Genomic DNA, 19,147 nt, shown 5'->3' on the forward strand with positions numbered 1-19,147 from the left:
TGACCAAAATGGTTAGTTGTTATCATATTAATTATCTCAGGTGCTACAGTCACCTCCTTGGGTCCTTATATTGATTTATAAGCTCCCAGCCTTGATTTCTATATAAGGACAACTCTCAACTGCCTGTGTAAATGAAGACGAGACCCTTGCTGAGATATATATATGGAGCTCACTGTGTCTTTAAGGGTGAGAAAACCCTGTGAGCTGGAACAGGATGGGATGTATACAGACCTTCTTGCTTCACAGGCTCAGTTCCTTCCTCTTATTGTTATTTTGAAAGTCCCTATCATTAATTGAGAAGCTATACCTATGTGACAGGATGCAGGGACCCATCGACCAGGAGGTGGTCAGAGTCCAGCACATTTGGATGACACCCAATCAATTACTTGTGATCCCACAAGTTCTTGTGAGTCTTTTTGGACAGAAATTTTGATTGCATTGATTTTTTGCCCAGTTCTGTATGGCACTTGAAGCTTTCTGCCTCTCCACAAGGCAGCACAGGTTGCATCACTACTCTCACACATGCTAATTAAGGAAGCACACAAAGGAGAAATCTCCCTGCTCTAAGGAGATATTGGTGGATCTTGGCAAGCTGCTAGTGTCCAAGCGCCAGGACAGTAAGTGCTGGCAGTAACTAGACATTCTCCACAGAAATTATTTAATTTAGTCCATGGCTACAGTTAAAATGTATGGAAAGAAATACGGCAACTGATTCTGCACACTACATTTACAACCTGTAAATGAAATCAGAAATCCCAGGAAACATTTTGCTTTCTGCTTTAACCTTAGAGTCCCAATGAGGATATTTAAACAGTCCCTATAGGTAAAGGCTCTTCTCTATCCTCAAAAATGACCTAATACTCTTGAAAAACAAAAGGAAAAGAACAAACAACAACAAAAACCGCAGCAGACTCAGACCTCATCAAAAGACCTGGAAACTTTACAGTCTAAACTTCCTCATTTTCTTCTTCAAAGAAAAATCTGCATCAATGCAGCAGCAAATTCTAGATGAAAGCGTGATGGCCCAGAACCACTAGCAAAATTCAATAATCAAGCAATGCTATGTTTTTCTAATAGCCTATTTCCTCTTTGGAATTTCCGTTCATTGCAAACTACATCAGGGAATGGTATAAAATGGAAGACATTTTTCTGTAACAAAATGTGGAACGATGCTGATGTTTCATTTGAAATTTCCATTCCAGAGGAAGATGAGAATGGAAACTTTTCATTTAAATCAAAACTTTCTGTGCAAATACAAAATGTTTACATCGTTCCAATATTAAATATTTTGGTTAGTTCTATTCCCAATCCAATATGAATTCCAGTGTCCACAAATCAGCGTTTGAGACCCCCTGAAACCTGGATCTGAACTCCTCCAGTGCCCAGAGGGCCCTGCGGCATTTCAACCCTTTCTCTGAAGATTGAAGTGCATCCATCACAGAAAAAGAAAAAACATGCCCCTCCACATGCGGTCCCATGTACCCCTGGCACTAAGTGACCTGTGGTGTCTTCAGACAAGTTTTTGGGAAGGTCAGTGTCTTCCTCTCTGAGCCTTCCTCTGATTCACCCTGCTGGCCTAAATTTAGTGAAACCTAATTGAAAAGTTGATCTGATCTATTTACACTGAAATTCCTCCTCTAAAGACCTTTCGGGAAATCTCTCTCTGTTTTTCCTTCAGGCTCTCAGCCAGGCTCAGACATTGCTGTGACCCAGCTCCCAAGGCTGCTCCCAAGACATGCAGGGTTGGGGACAGTGGGCTTTTGAAGGATGGAGATGGCCAAACCGTTACCGCATCCACTTCTCCCTGCCCCATGCCTTTTATTACCCAAAGTCCACTGAAAAACCTCCTGCTTTGCTGAACGCACATTGGGAGCTCTGCTTGTCACAGCTGCAGCAGCTCACCAGTTTATTACACCCTTCTGCCTTTTGCTGTTGATTCCTCCATGCTCAATCACCCTCTCAGAAACCTGGCCAGCCTCCTCCTTTGTACTCCTGCCTCGGCAGATGAGCAGAAGGTACCTGGGTGACAGGCGTGAGCCCACGCGCTGTTGCTCTTCTGAGCCTTCCAGGAATGGCAAGTGCCGTGAAGGATCCTGAGAAACTCTTCTCAGTGGGATGTGGGGAAAGGGCAAATGCTTTCAGTGAGACCCACGGCATTAGTCAACTAACAAGCTTTTCATAACCTAAGTGTATGAAAATCTCCATGCATGGGGAGGGGACATGATAACACGCTCCCCTTCCTCTCCTGAGAGCCTCATATGCTTCCTCCCATATTGCACTGATCAATAGAAAATCTCCGACAAATATAATCAAACAGCTGAACAACATCCCAAGTTAAACCACTCTTCTACAGCATCTCTGCTTCCTAGGAAAGACTACAAGCCCAGCTTCCAAAATATTTCACCACCTCTCACTGAAAAAAACTACCTAAAATAATCTACAACCTGTTTTATTTCCTCTCCTCTGCACTCATCAGAACACAAAAATCAGTCTCTGGCCTGTAGCTCACTCCCTAGTGGTTCCCAAAGCCATTCCAGTGCTGCAAGCAATACGGTGAACCACCCAGGCAAAGCCAAGATTTTATTAGGGTTTAGGCAACAAGCAGGTGGCCAAAGCCTCCCTCCCGCCAATCCCCTGCTTAATCTGCTTCCACGAGGTCAGCGATGGAAGCGATCAGACGGCGATGGCCAGGATGCACCGCGCCCCCGACTGCTCAGGCCATCTCTCTGCTTATGAGTGCTGGAATGGGATTTTCAGGTGCTGTTTAGCCACACACGCACATGAACTTTTCTCGGGTTCAGTCTAGCTCATACATGAGATCACTGGAAGAAATCAAGAACTAGTTCCAGGAAAAAATCCCAACATTATCCGCCCCTCAACTCTCCCGCAGCGCAGGGATGCGGATGCAGCCCTGCGCCTGCTGTTCACTGCTGGCTGAGCCAGCTGAGGGGAAGCGCCAAGCACAGAGCCCCAGACAGCATTTAGGCTGGATGAATGCTTGTCCAGCTAGTTAGAGCTGCATTTCAACTCCGAAATTAAGTGCACTTCTGAAAATTTGAGTGCTCCTCTGAGATTACACGGCTGTGCAGGCAGGTCCTGTTGTGCCTGCTCTGGAGCAGGCAGCAGCCGGTGTCACTTCCCTGCCTGTTCTGCCCTGCTGCTCTGCATGGTCCAGGTGTGGAGCATCCTGAAACACAAAGCATAGTATAGCCCCTGCCTGAAGGAGCTTGTTTGTTCTCTGCAGCTTTCCTGTTGAATCATGGACTAAAAAAACAAGGTGGTGAGCCACAGCAGATGAGAAAAGAAATAAACTGTGTAACTGAGATGTTCAGCTGAGATTTTTTTGTGTGTGCTGATAAATTCTGCTTGTGTAAGGAGAACCCCCTTGACAACTTTACTGTACTGTTATCGTTAAAATTAACTGAAGTATAAAACTCTGAAGAAGATTCAATAAAACTCTTTTTCCTCGAGGAAGCCTGATTAAAAATGCAATGTGCTCCCAGAGTCTATGTTAACTACAGAAGATTTTTTTTTTTTTTTTTTTATCTTGCAAAGTCCAGCTATTTGATTTTTCTATTTGGCAAACATTTTCTCTTCTGTGCTCAAAGCATACTCTAGGAAGTTATCCCATTTTAATTAAAAAGACCCTAGCCATCAGTTGAAGTGCTCAAATCCTTTTCTTAATCTGATTTATTACAACAACCCAGGGGAAGACTGGGCAGTACTTAAACTCTGGGCTGGAGGGTGATGCTGGGACTGTTGCAATAAGACACTAGCAGCTCAGAGCATTCTATCTGCAAAGGCCCCTGACAATTGTTGCCCACAGTCGTTGTGTTTGGAGACAACGGAGAGGAGGTGTAAATCCTAGGACCGCTAGCTAGCTAGCTGTGTCAGGAACAGGCACATTTTGAGCAGATACAAGTCTGGAGGCTGGTGAGTCTACGAAGAATGAGCTGTCCCTTGCCTGCAGCAGATCACAGCATGAAACCCTGGGGGATCGTGTTGGCGCTGCTTGTTTAACGCCCCCCCAGAAGGCAAGCTTGGCCCAGGACAGCGTCTAATGAGCTGATGATTTGGTGTGAGACCCTCTGGCTCAGAGCTGAACACAGGCACTGTCAGTGGAAGGGGCTATATAAACGATCCAGACAGGTTGTCATTATTAAATATTCCATGAATTACCGCATGATCCTGCAGTCATTTCCATGCGAAGCAACAGCAGGAGCCAAGAACTCAATTCCAGCATGGTCCATGCATAAATTCCTCCCTTTCACTTCCCCAGAGCACCCAGTTCAGCTTTGTGTTGCAAACAAGTCTGCAGGTATGCTGTGTTTTTATGACTATGCTCCTCTCTTTGGAGCAGTGAAAGACAACAACCACATAAAACATTTCAGGACATTCAGAATGAGACAACAGTGTGAGGTAAAGTAGTCCTGCACATGAGTGCTGTTGGGATAGTCTTGGGTTTTCACACGAGGCTTTTGGTGTCTCACAAACTTCTCTCAAAGTCTTTGATTTTCATGTTGTTGGTCCAAAAGTTCAGGGTTTATAGAGCCACAAATGGTTTGCCCAAGTCACTGCTGGACTTGTGATCCCTGGACCATTTACCTCTTGCTACAAAGGAAGACATCTCACACCAACTACTAGTAAAGGTGAAAGCTTTTCCTGCCTGGCCAGGCATCTCCATGGCTCGGCAGGGTGACCAGCCCCATCCTCATGGGCCCCACTCCAGCACCCGGGGGGAGAGCCAGGGAGGAAGAGTCCAGGCACCTAACGGCCTCGCTGCTACTCTCCTCCCCTCTGCAGTCAGCATTACTGTGGACATGAAGGAAACAAAAAAGCAAAGACTGCAAACAAGGGGGCAGGCTATTTTTGATGCAGGTTTTCTCATTGCAACAGGGGAGATGACCAAAAGCAGCCTGAATGGTTTGCAATCATCAGAAACGCTGGCACTGGAAATAACACGGTTTTACGTTGCCAATTTGAGTGACTTCATACAAGATTATGATCGCTTCAGACTTTCTCTTCCCCCTCTCCCTGACAAGCTATAATTCATGCCAGAAACAATATCATCCAAGCCATTCTCAAAGCCTTTTCCATACCATCTAGTCCTCAGCCACCCCAGGTCCTTGAGATTTCTCTCCTGAATGAAGGCTCTAAATCTTTGTACAGGATGGCAGGAGATCTTTGAGCATCTGAGCTATTATGTAAATGAAGCATCAATGGTACTTTTAACTGCAAGTTGATTAGGATTGCAAATGAAACACCAGTGATTTACAGGTCTGAGTGCCTCCTACAAACAGGAATTAATGCTATTTGCTGACCTTGAGCCCAAAGCAGGATCCCTGAACTGTCCTGAAGGCTGAGATGGCACAGGTCTGGGCTGGAGCTGAGAAGATGCATTTCATCCCACCTGTGCTGCCCATTTACTGTTTCTCAGAATATGAAGAAAATCAACATGGGCCAGATTCCAACAATTCTGAGTATTACTGGATAGCCCTGTTCCACATACAGCCCGTTTCTTAGCAGAAGAGCTAATTTAAATACTACCAAGTCCAAAGATGAAACTGGTCCCTCGTGACTCTGCAGCGCCATAAGGACCAGGACACAGCAGACAGTGCTCATGCTGGGCTGGAGGGATCCAGAAAAGATGTGCTCACCTGACACGAAGGCCACTTTCTCCTTCAGTATAGGAAGGACATCAGCAGCTTTTAAACCATCATTTCGAAAAGAACCTGCAAAATAGAGGAAGACAGGAAAGCCACATTAGCAGAGAGCATGTCCTTGCTTCCAGCTTCACAGACACTCCATGTTTCTCTAAATCAGACTGGAGAAAGTCTATAAATTACATAAAAGCACCAAGAAACAGACCCTAATGGCTGATACCCAAGCAACATCAGCATCAATAGAGATATATTTGTAAAAAGAAAACACAGAGAATCAGCTCATCACTTTATGCTTCAGAAGTTCTGAAAGGGTAACAAATTTCCCACCAAGTAACCAGATTTATCCCCACTGCCTTTTTCACAGACCATACTGTCAAGCCTGGGAGATGCCCAGCTTGCACACCGAGCCAGGAGCCTTCTCCTTTCACTGTTTTGAGCATAGTCCAGGCAAAATTGCAAGGAACATTACAGCACATACACATCCATTTAGCATCAGTCCTGGAGACAGATTTGCACAGGGGCTGGCTTAAAAAAGGCTCTTCCCCTTCACCACTTTCTGCTCTGCACAGCACAGCTGGAGATGGAATGGGTCAAGGTGGGGACCGCACTCAGAGAGAGGACATGCTCCTTACAAGCCAGCCAAAGTTTTTCGTGGGGAAGGAGTGGTTTGAAGCCACAGTGCATCCTCATGTAATTCATACTGTTTGATTACATGTTAAATATACCTGCACAGACCATTTGCCTTCCCCGCAGTGCCAAACTATTTCACATCTCCTGAAAGTTCACCAAAGAAATCCCAGATTTTTACTCTCCTGGAAGCCTTAGGAAAAGAACTGACAATGGTTTCAGCCACCAGCAGCATGTTTCTGCTTTGAAAAAGACCAGCAGTAACAGATCACCCCACAGCAAGCCAGACACTGCTATTCCATCAGGACTATTACAAAACAAAAGGTGGGTTTGAAGGACATCTTTGCAGTTGCTCTGAAAAATAACTCATCCATCACTGGGTAGTGAATACCCATCACGACAAGTGATCTTCAGTATGGCCTTAAAGCTATTCCAGTTCATCAAAGAGTACAACACGTTTGAAACCCTGTATTTTTACTTTCTTCCTTTCACAGGTAGGCAGCAACCACCACTCTTCTGACATGGTACCAGGGCAAGAGAGTCTTCTCACAAGGCAGGTTTCTTGACTGGCAACATTGTTCCAGCCGCCACACCTTCCTTATTGAGCAAAGCAGATGACACCTGACCATCTGAGTCTGAAAGCGGGAATGGGGATAAAAGCCCCCCCTATATATTGTCATTTATTTCTTGTATCATGCAGCCTGCAAAGGTACAGTGGTTCAAACCATGCAGACGTATGGAACAGACAGGATGAAGACGATAACATCCATTTTCACCTGCAGCTGAACCTGCGTACCTACAAGTATTGTTATTACTATGGTTGAGTTACTGTTAATGGCAAATGAGGTAGCATTTGCCATTCACAGTCAGCTTGTGCAACAAGACTGTCTTTTACATGCAAATACATCCCTCACCGGTGACCGGTGGCTACAACTACCTCTCTATGTCCCCACATGCTCTCAGGTGTCACCTCTGCAACACTCAGCTCCAGAAGACGAGCAAGCTCACCAGCTGAGCCTACGCTTGTGAAAATCAGCACACAAAGGAGTGATGTAATTCAATGCAAGGCCAAGACCAATGTAACTGCAATTTGAACAGGCACTGGAGCACGGTCCTGAGAGGTCCCTAAAGAGTGCTTTGTGTCAGTAAAGTGTTGTGGGACCAGGGAAACTAGTCCTGGTTGCTGAACTCTATCTGTGTTCAAGTAAGCAGAGCTTTGTTCACTCTGTGATAAATGTAGGAGACTTTGATAATAACTTACCCTCTTAACAACAATAACCTCTCAGATCCCAGGCTGTGGCTAGCTCACATCAAAGGTAGGAACCATTCAGCCACAGGCAATATTTGGAATTTAAGCAGCTTTGTATATAAGCATCTCATCCAACCGTGAAGCAAACAACAACAGCCAACATGCTAGACACTTCATGATGGCTCGAAGACACTGAAGCGGAGTACTGGGCCAAATTTCTCCAGCTGCAAGATCAGCACAGTCCATGCAAGTTGAGTTTTGGCCAATATTTGTTAAATTTGTCAGGGAAACAGCAAAGTCAGTACTCAGGCACTTAACTGTGCAGCAGACATTATACAACTGAAGTCTTAGTGAACATTACCAAAAAAATGTCAGTGGGTGCAGTATTCGTGTATGTAAAACACACAATAATGACTTCTTAGCAAGATCCCACTGTACTGAGGGCTGAAGGACAATTTCAAACACTCTCCCACAAGGAAGGGCTGCATCTCACAGAGGTAATATGCACAGAGACTGGGAGAAAAATGTATGACTTTTAAAGATGGTTACCTCCTGAGCTGCAGCAGGGCAGGCTGCAGGCAAGGGGTTCACTGCTAACAGCCCCGATGTCCTGACTGTGCACAGGAGAGGCAATAAAAGACACAAATGAGGACAGTGCTGCCAGCAGGTGTTTTCACCTTTCTCAGTATTCCCCAGGACAGGTCAGTCATGCTCCAAAAAGATGAATGAATTAGAAAACTCTGAGCCCATCCTACAGCCAGGGAATTGACAAAAACTCCCAAGAGCTGCAAAACTTCCCTTGGGATGAGGGAGGAAACATCTCAAGGGAGATCAATGCCTAAAGCAATGCCCTCACTCTGGGTAATGTACGTGCTCGCCCAAGCAGCAGTTCGTGACCCACAGATGAGGCCATGGCCACTGCTTTCAGAGGTCACTCCAGCTCCTGACAAAATCCTCGCGTTAGCAGCTACGTCTCAGAGCGTGCTGCCAGGTTTTCCACAAGGGCTAGGGGAAAGGATGCATAAATAGGAAACCCAATGGCTGTAATAAGGGCTCCAAAAGCAACAGCAAATCTGTCTCCAGGAGGGCCCAGCGCAGCAATGATGCATTCCCCAGTTCATAAGTTATTATAAGCATACCCCTAATAATGCTCATTTTCATCCTATTCCCCAGCTGTTTCTAATACATTTGTTTTGTTTGTTTGCGTGCTGGATCTGAAGCCATGTCTGCATAGCACCATCTAATTTTTGCCACAGAGCCCCGGGTATACAACCATCTAGCCAGTTCATTACTAGACGATGACAAAGGCTGTACTTTGTATCCTGCCCTACACCTCTCTCCTACCCCTGCAAGACCAGAGCCCTTCTGTGGCAGAAGGACGAAGAAGGACAGATGGATGAAGGAAGGGCAGGCTGAACAGTGAGCCATCCTGCCCATTGTCCATGCACTGGTTTGCTGGTTCACCATCACCATAAGCATGGGACTACACAACAGTGTCCCTCTTGCCCTTCTACCTACAAGTCTCGCCATAGTCTGCAAAGAAGCTTAAGCATTGCAATCACCTCTTTACCAAAAGAGAGGCACAGAAAGCATGGTGCCATGTCCCAGTCACCCTGCAGCCCCTCACACCTTTATCACATCCTGGCTATCCACGTAGCAGGGACACTATGACTATCCACAAAATTTTATTACCCCAGTGACATGAGAAGAAAACACACCGTGCCTGCAGGAGCAGCTGACAGAATAAACTATTCTTGTAAACTTGGAAGCACTGAAAAATTAAAAAAAGTGGATCCTCAGCATGGCTGAGTCACGTTTCAGGGCAGAACAGCATCGCACATGCACAGCCCGTCTCCTAGCAGGGATTCCCTGCACAGCAGAAGCAGCTCACAGTTTTAGGTGAGATGCTGTAATGAGAAGCCAGCTGGGCGAGATGGGAAGCTTAAGGCATGCTTCCACATTAAATGCAGCAAACCTGAAATTGAGAAAAGAAAATTCCTTTCTACCCGCACAAATGCCCCAGTTGGCCTGGGGATCTCGCTGCCGCAGGGTGTGGAGGTCAGCACCTCAAGGGGCTTCCCAAACAGGTTAGAGATCTGCAAACAACAAACGTCTCCAGGGAACTGTAAAGATCAGTAAAATAAGCAAGAGTTTTGGAAAGAATATAAGCCTACAGACTTTGGAGTGAAAGCCAAACTCTGACTCTTGGAGTGAAATATAAATTATCCCTGGAGAGAGTCCTGCAGGCTTTAGGATTTCTTTTGCTAAGCAGAGTGCAGGGCCTCTGTTGGAGACACCGTCTTGGGCTAGCTGGACCAATGGTCTGCTTCAGAATGGCTTTTCCTAGAAAAGCTTCAGTTCTAATCTGAAAAATGCAGCTCTTGGCTTCAAATAAAGATCAGCTGCTGCAAATATGGAAATACTTTCTATACTTAAAAAAAGTATGCGTAGGCAAGAAGGCGGCCTCCTGTCAGAGCACTGCATGGGGCTTAATCACTTGGCTCCTGATGCCTTCAGCGGGAGTTGTTCATCCCAAGTCCCATGCAATGTTTCAGGAAAGGCAGCCCACATTCTCCTAGTTCTCAGAACAGATTTGACTATTTAAAAACTTTGGCATGAAGTTTCTTTAACCAAACAAAACTGAACTCCTTGGGCTAAACCCATTCCTTGAGGAACTCTACTGGAGTCCAGGAGGCAACAGTAGGATTAATCTGGTCCACATTGTTTCTTTCCTCTTCCCTCAGTAGCGGCCTCCCCTGTATTTCTTTCCTCCCCGACCCCTGGTTTTTGGAGCAGTTGTCTCCTAGCTTTATCATAGCCTACTTACCTTCCTACCTCTTCCCCCCCCCCCCACCGCTCAAAGTCTCACTGGATTTTCTTTTTGTTTGCAGTACAGTAGCATCTTCGCTTTCTACAACATACAAACAGAAGAGACGTCTGATATGAGCACAGAGAGGCAGAACAAAGGAGACTTTATTATTCCCAATGCAGCCTTTGCAAATTGAGACACAGAGAGATTGACTTGTCCAGCGTCAGACAGAAAGTTTGCGGTGAGCTGAACCCTCATTTCCCCAATGCTTCCCCAATGCCTTTCTCATACAACCATCCCTTTGTTTTCTGGCAGAATATAATCCTCCTTTTTCTTCTCTTTACACTTCTTGCTTCCTCCTCCTGCCCTTCTCTCTCCATTGTTCTTTCTTTCTACATTTCGGCCTCAAATATTTACTTTGTGTGTGTGCTAAACCCTATTTAACCCCTTCCTCCCTTTCCTGTGCACTATTTTCTGTCCCTGCAGGACCGTGAGCCTTCCTAGTTTGGTTTCTCTGATTTTCTATAAGCCATGGAGAGGGGCTTAGCTGAGGGCTGCCGGGGCCTTTGCCGCTGGGATTTTGCTCGCTGAGGCTCATTGGTTCAGGGGCAGAGAGGCCACAGTGTGGCACAACCATTTGGTTGAATAGAAGCAACATGTGCTCCTGACTAGCATTTTAGCACCATCTGGCAGAGATAAATGGGGCTGGACACTCTGCATCTGCCGATCGCTCTTCTGTGGACAACAGCCTGATCCCTGATGCAAAGAAAGAGTATTTTAGTGCCCTGAGCCCCCCAGGAGCCTGCGAGGCTCTCTTGCCACACTTCCCCACTGCAGACAGCAGAAGGGCAGGTTTTGACCTCACAGAGGAAGGGAGGAAGGGAGGACCGACTGAATTGAATTGAAGCTAAAGGCAGCACCAGCCAGAAGAAATACAAAATTAATCTGTAAATATCATTACCAACTATTATTGAAGATTAACCCAGAGCTATATATTTCACTAACAAAGGTTATTATTCTCCTTAATAGCCAATAAAAAGTAATACCTGGTCTCACAGGAAGCATTTATAGTCCTAGGACTGCAGGTCAGAGTGTGGCAGGGACAGCGTGAAAGGCAGGTTGGACTAGCACCATAGCCCTGGGGCAAGGATGGTGACTGTCCCCCTCCATCCTCGGTTTGCTTTCTCAAGCAAGAACTTCTCACCTGGTGCTCCTGACATGTTCACCCTTCCTAAACGAATGAGCACAGCAAACAGACTGTCTGCATTCAACATACCTTGAGCAGTAAGCATGGCCACAGCATGCAACACTCATTTGGAGAGACCAGCAAAAGCTAACATGGACATTGCTGATATTTTCCCTGGAAGCACAGCTAGCATTGGCTGTGTTTCTCACCCCATGCAGAGCCAGGGCTAGAGCTTGCTTTCAGCTCTACAGTAGAAATGTAAATAATCCCTGGGCCGTTCATAGACTTGTGATGGCTTTCCTGCTATATAACTAAAGGCCCATATAGCATTTAAGCTTGTGGCTGAAGTCTACTTATTTCTGCACATATAAGTATGTATAAACACAGGATTATAGACATATAGGTATGCAAAGTGGGTTACAGGTACCTCATGGAGGATCCAACCACAAATCTGCTGTGAATCTGATATCTAGTACTCATGTTAGTCTTGTACAGAGTGTTTTATGCCACCAGATCTAGTGTGCAGACTGACACACAGACCCATGCCATAGCGTCAAAAGTTGCAAGAACCATGGACACCAAATAGACGGTCTGCACAAAAGACTAATCCCACTGCACCACATACTAAACACTTTATCCCCCAGCTGAGACAAAGTTATACTCATTACATTGCTGCATTTATTTGAAAATGAAAAGATGAATATTGCTTTTATATGTAATACTTATGCTCAGTCCAAGACATTATTTTCTCTGTGTTTTGTTATTCTGTCCTTCCTTTTATTAATTATACACCACTACTGCCCACTGGCACATCCTTCTGGTCACAGCTATTGGGTGACAATACTACTGCCTCTGCTTCCAAGCCTTGCCACTGCTTGTCAGAGGTCCAGCTGCTTTTCTGTCCCCTCTACACTGACAGGTCGGTCCTTCTGATTTCCCACTGCTTGTGTCCCTGCAGAGGGACAGTCACTGCCAACACAGCCCCCTTCCCTCCCCTGCCTGTAACACTGAGAGAGGCAGGGCTGGGGTTTGGGGGAGCTTGCTAATTGCTGAGATTGTTATTCCTTCCACGAGGTACTTGGCAGCATCGAGCCTCCCAGCACAGCCTTTGAATGTCCACACATTTAAACAGTAGCCTCAGCTTGAAAGCATGCCAAAGAATAGGCAAGGCTTCAAGAAAGATACAGCCGCTTGCAGCAAGCATGCAAATTCATTAGCCTCTGTGCACATGTGGCCTCTAATAAGTTGTGTTCAGCATCTGAAGTCTAAAACATCGCACCCTGTGCATCCCACCTAAGCCAACAGCCAGGCTTTGCCCTTTCATACGTGGCACAAAACCATTCAAAGCATCAGAAGGATACCAAATTAATGCACAATCTGCGGCAAAGGGTCTACTTCACCTCCATCCATGGGGGATTTTATTCATTTCATTTTAAACATACACTAACAGAGATGCTAAGAGAATGCAATGACTGCGAGTCAATCTTTTACACATTTCCTTTTTATTTTCATCAGGACTTTGCAATCAGGCTGAGATCTTTCAGTTCCTACCCTTAGAAAAATAATTAGACATTACAGGTAGCCCTGTGGATAGCACATCTGACTGCTAGTCAAAAGACTTGGCTGTATTTGTGGTTCTGTTCCTAAATTGCTTTGTGATCCTGAACAAGCTGTTTTAACTGTGCTAGATCTTGGTTTTCCTCTCTACAGAACAGAAATAATGACTGCCCACATTAGTAAAGCACAGGCAGGTCCGCAGACCTCAAAAGCACCTTACAAACATGAATTAATTTTGTCTCAAAAAAACTTTCTGAGGCAGAGAACTGTTGCAGTGTACTTCTATAGATTGGCAAAAATGAGGCACCAACAGTAGGAAAGACTTGCTCTGGTGATCACAGAAAGGACTTTTTGGGCAGGAAAGGGAGCCATTAAGAGAATTGGAAAAATTTGGTGATCTGACACAAAATCCTGTTTTATTTCTTAAGTGTTCAAGGGATGGATGTGCTGCCCCAGAGGGAAATGAGTGCATTCAGCACCTTGAGCTTTTAGTCATTAAGTGTCTTGCTGTAGATTGCACTACACATCAGTGACCACGCAGATGCAAGAGTCTTTTATGGTGTTAATAGAGCTATGGGCCATTTGTAATCCAAAGTCACATTTTAAGTATGGCCATGGTTTCTACCCAAGCCTAGTGTGCGTGAATATTTTCTTTTCATTTCACTCGCCTCTCAATTACAATTGGATTCCTTATGGAAACATTCCTCAGAATTTTATAATCCTGTAAAAAGTTTAGACTTGCTGATGGATTCCTGTAGGAAGGATACAAGTCCTCTGTGAAGTTGTAGAGGTTGGGTACCGAAGGTCTCATCCTCTGTTAAATTCTGTAGGTTAGAATAATTTCCTTTAACTGGCATTGGTTTAGTCAACAGGCTTTTTCCAAAAAGCTGCAGTACAGCATCTGCCAGCACCTGTCACTTATCAGTGACGTGCTTAGGGCTTCCCATCCGTCTCTCAGAAAGCCTCCCTCTCAGATCCTGGGGGTCCCCAGCCACCAGTAACTTCTCTGGGACAAAAAAATAAAATAAAATATCTAATTATGTACAACATTCAGGAGGCACTTTGCTGAAACTCCAGCCTTACAAAGGAACCATATGCCAGTGCCTCAAGTGTGCTTTGCAAACATCTGCCTCTCAGGGGGATTTCATGCCAGACAGTAAGAAAGAAACTTTAATTAGAGGCCAATTGAGATCCTTGTCCCAAGGCTTGTGACTTCCCCAAAAAAGAAAAAAAAATCACAAACAAAGCAAGCAATTACGTTTGCCCCCATGTTTAAAAACAATCTGTACATTTTCTCTTTTAATACAGAGTTCTTTTTTAAATTTTTCTGACAGGGTTCAACGTGCCCCATCTGAACAGACGCACAGGCTGACAAAGTTCCCATTGCCTTCAGAAAGATCCCTGCCCTGGAAGGATGGTTGTGTCTAGTGTGAGTGTCGGAGTGAGTTTTAAATTAGTCATTTTTGATTGTGGTTCATCCAACATTCACAAACTAGTGCCTCACTATTAATTAGGCTTACTTTTCCCTCTGTCTCACCTCGCATTAAATCCCATTTGATCAGATACTTTTCTTCCTTTGCTCATCCCCTTCAGTCCCTCTTTCTTTCTGCTAGGGCTTATGATTTCAGCTCACAGCTATTGCGTCATCCTGTGAAGCCAATTTAAAAAAAAACTAACAAAATGAAAACCCAAAGCTGCAACTCAAAGGGGTGTTTTCACTTCCTGTGCACAAATTCCCCAGTTAGGGATAAAGCAAGATCCATGCCCTAAGCTCTTGAAATGGGGCAGGCAAGTAGAAACATCCCTGCAGTGGGTTATGTGGGAGAACAGGCAAAGCCCTGCCAGGATCACAGAGGATGTCCCCAACCCTGAATGGGACACAGTTCATCCAGACTAGGTGGTTGCAGGTCTCTGGGTCATGCACCTCTGGCCAAAACCAGCAAAACCAAGGCAGCAGGAATGGCAGAAGAAAGCATGCCAGCTAATGCCAGGTGCAGCACATCCCTGCAGGGGCACAGGGAAGGCTCACGGGCTACACTGTGATGCTGGGCTGCTCTGACAGCAGCTCCCCACAGCCCTTACCTGGAGAGCAGGACCTCCCTTCACGCCCCACTCTTCTGTTCTTATTTCAGTTTCCCAGGGTCTACTCCTCTGCAAACCAATCTAAAACCAACCCCAGCCCGCTAACAGGGACTGTGCATAACGCACTTGCAGCTGACTTCAGATTGCCCAGACCTCTCTAATGCAGCACTGAACTGTAAAGCGGCGGTGGCAGCAGCTCCTCTGAGGGTCTCGCAAGGACACGCTCTGGGTGTAACAGCAACCAGTTTAACTTCCCTGACAACATCCTAAATTTAAACAAAAGCAGGGCAAACACTTTACACACATAAGCAGGAGGGGGAAGGCAAGATACTCACAGGACTAAATAATTTATCTGCCTTTCTTACGGATGCTGACATTTTTGACACACATTAAACATTAATGAAAATCATTTTATGGATGGCTGAGTCATGCCAGTCAATGCATAATCGCCTGCCTCTCCACCTGCCCCTTTCACCCTCATCTGGCTCCTATGGCGGAGCGCAGCCACTTGTAACTCTGCCCCCTGAAAGAGCCTGGGCTCCCCCAGATGCCAAAGAGCAGAGCAAAAGCACCAAGGGGGCTGAACAGACCCTAACAAACACATGGACGAGAACCAAGCCCACCGAGTTCTAACCCCGCTGCTGTTAAATTCACAAACCTGCTGTTTTGTTAATTAGCTAACACGAGATGCTGTGAATCATTTTGGAAAGCAAATTACCCCCTTGATTTCTAAAAGCTTCTAGCTGCATTTTTTTTAACTTACTATTTTTTCCTTCTCCCAATGTATAAATGCCAATTAAATTACTCCCTGCCTCTGTTTAATCTAATGTTAGCCTACTCATATTTTCAGCTGCTCCCTAATGCCAGTACAGCCCCTTATGCCCAAATCTCTTTAGCATGCTAGTATAAACGTTTATAACCCTAAGACTTACTGCTATAAGAAGCTTGACATTTTTGTGGTAAAAATCTGCAATGTTACTTTAATGTTGAATAGAAAAGGATCACCAATGGGTTGAAAACGCAGCTTGCTTTTAATTTGTTCCATCTAAGGACACATATAAAGAGATGACTGGCATTAAAGCCTCACTAGCTGTCTGAATCTCTTCCTGGACAAGCAGTCCTTAGATTTGCTGAAATGATAGACTCCACTATAAGGTAGAGTTACACAAAGCCACTGGGCAGCCCTCAAAGACGGAGAATACACATTTAATCTCATCTTACATATCCCATTAGACGGTGAGAGTGGATGCCAGAGTTACCAGAAATATGTTCTTCATCCCAAACATACTTTTCTTTATGGAAGGGGCTAAAATATACCTAACAAGATTATTGCCTAAACCCAGTAAATTGGCTTCTTTTCATAAAGGGGGAGCTCAGAGCTGCACAAATAACTGGCTACAGGTTAATGAGATCTGACTGATCTCCAGAGGGTGCAAGCTGCTGCTCTACAGATCCCTGACAGCTGGAGTCAAATGACCATCCAACTCATCCCTAAAACACAGGGAAGTAGTTTGGGGGCCCTCTTTCCAGCCCACTGCCAGGTTGCAAATGCAAAAGCCACAGACCTGACCTTTTCTCCTTATTTTTTTCTTTCAACAGAGGTGACAGAAGCGCAATATATCAGCAATGATTTTTTTAATTTCGCAGATTGCATTATAAAATCCTTTTCCCATGTGCATCTTCTCTTCTTCTGAAGGGATTTTACTGGTTGGTGGTTTCCCTGATTTCAGTTTCACTGAACAGCACGGTCTGCAAAAAACAGCAATTCCAGGTAGGAGGAAACTGTCACATGCAAAGTGTCAGTAATAGTCCACAATTCAGTAAATTAGAGATGAGGGGAAAACACAGATTCTGCTTTCCCCCACATCTCCTACTGCAGGTGAGATTTCACTCCTCCAGCTGCAGCAGTTTTAATTACCCATTTTTATATTTTCCCCCAGCCAGGAATCCATCCTGCATATACATGTCATGTGAGGCATCCCTGCTCTCCAACTCAAAGGTGCAACCACACGCACCTTCTCATATTTTGGTTCTAGCTTTGCTGATAAAAAGACAGACTGTGTCCATGTTTCCAGCCTATGACTCAGCCCAGGGTTTCCACAACCTTTTCCTGCAAACTCCAGCTCTGCTGCTGGAAAGATTTGTCCATTATATTAGTTGTTCAATAACTCTTAGGCACTACTGTGCTAATACAGCTTTGAATAAATGACAAGTCACAGTCAGAAGTCAATGAAACATTAGGAGCGACGACAAAAAAAAAAAAAAAAAGCAAATTAACTGCACAAAGGAAAAGAAAGAAATGCACTGATATTTTTCTGCCTGCTTCTAAAGCAAAGGCAGAATGAAAGGCAGGCTGGAGAGAACAGATTCATCATGCTTTGGCTTCATTATTATAATAATTAATTTATATTAGCAGGTGCACATTAAGAAGATCTGTTTCCACCCCTCTGCCACCACCAGCTGGTGCAACATGCATGTGTCAGTCATGGGAAACAGTAGTTGTGCTGATGCCCCTCACCACCCATCTTACGTTTGCATCCTGCCCAGCCTGCAGCTTTGTTATGGGGTCCAGTCAGCATCACTGGTACAGGGCTGTACAGTTTTTACCCAAAAGTGCCTAAAATGGCCAAAGCCAGCTATGGTTGGAGACAACCAAACATGTAATGGCATTTCCCATATTTCATGGCAGCTGACTGATGGCAGAGCGCAGGTGTCATGGCCACAATTTGAGGCAGGACTTTTATAATAACCTTTTATAAACCTTACATTGATAAACATGCACTGGAAAAGTAGCTAGGACTTCCTAGCCAGAACTCTTGTTCCTGAGAAACATATCATGGAAATGTTCATGAGTCCACAGATCTCTGTTTTATACTTCATCCATTTGATTCCACCACAGGATTTGGCCCAGTGCCCACCAGCAGGGTTCAAGGATATTAGATGGGATTGAGGGGGCCAGAATCATAGAATCATTTAGTTTGGAAAAGACCTTCAAGATCATCAAGTCCAAGCATCAACCATGCCCACTAAACCATGTCCTGAATGTCGTGGACACTGAAGTACCCCATCTACCCGCTTTTTGAATACCTCCAGGGATGGTGACTCAACCACTTCCCTGGGCAGCCTATTCCAATGCCTGACAACCATTTCAGTAAAGAAATTTTTCCTAATGTCTAACCTAAATCTCCCTTGCTGCAACTTGAGGCCATTTCCTCTCATCCTATCACCAGCCATCTGACAGAAGAGACCAGCACCCACCTCACTACAACCCCCCTTCAGGTAGTTGTAGAGAGCGATCAGGTCTCCCCTCAGCCTCCTCTTCTCTAGACTGAACAGCCCCAGTTCCCTCAGCCGCTCCTCACAAGACTTGTGCTCCAGGCCCCTCATCAACCTGGTTGCCCTTCTCTGGACACGCTCCAGCACCTCAATGTCTTTCCTGTAGTGAGAGGCCCAAAACTGAACACAGGACTCGAGGTGTGGCCTCACCAGTGCCGAGTACAGGGGGACGATCACCTCCCTGCTCCTGCTGGCCACACTATTTCTGTTACAGGCCAGGATGCCGTTGGCCTTCTTGGCCACCTGGGCACACTGCTGGCTCATATTCAGCCGGCTGTCAACCAGCACCCCCAGGTCTTTTTCTGCCGGGCAGCTTTCCAGCCACTCTTCCCCAAGCCTGTAGCGCAGCATGGGGTTGCTGTGACCGAAAGTCCAGGACCCGGCACTTGGCCTTGTTGAACCTCATACAATTGGCCTCAGCCCATCGATCCAGCCTGTCCAGATCCCTCTGTAGAGCCTTCCTACCCTCAAGCAGATCGACCCTGCCTCCCAATTTGGTGTCGTCGGCAAACTTGCTGAGGGTGCACTCAATCCCCTCATCCAAATCATTGATAAAGATATTAAACAGAACAGGGCCCAACCCCGAGCCCTGAGGAACACCACTTGAGACCTGCCGCCAACTGGATTTCAACCCATTC

The 19,147-nt window shown here is 45.5% G+C and overlaps 1 protein-coding gene across 11 annotated transcripts in view; it reads right to left on the minus strand.

Annotated features, from left to right (window-relative positions):
* Positions 1-19,147, minus strand: part of KALRN (kalirin RhoGEF kinase) — a 530,488-nt gene that overhangs the window by 356,438 nt on the left and 154,903 nt on the right. For all 11 annotated transcript variants that reach the window (XR_011324291.1, XM_069780931.1, XM_069780932.1 and 8 more), the window contains exon 2: positions 5,658-5,732. Coding sequence is in view for 10 of the 11 variants with exons in the window: in XM_069780931.1 (XP_069637032.1) it covers positions 5,658-5,732 (75 nt within the window). In the remaining variant the exon portion in view is untranslated. The remainder of the gene's footprint in view (positions 1-5,657; positions 5,733-19,147) is intronic.

Source organism: Haliaeetus albicilla, chromosome 4 (assembly GCF_947461875.1).
Source record: "Haliaeetus albicilla chromosome 4, bHalAlb1.1, whole genome shotgun sequence".
Taxonomy (NCBI): domain Eukaryota; kingdom Metazoa; phylum Chordata; class Aves; order Accipitriformes; family Accipitridae; genus Haliaeetus; species Haliaeetus albicilla.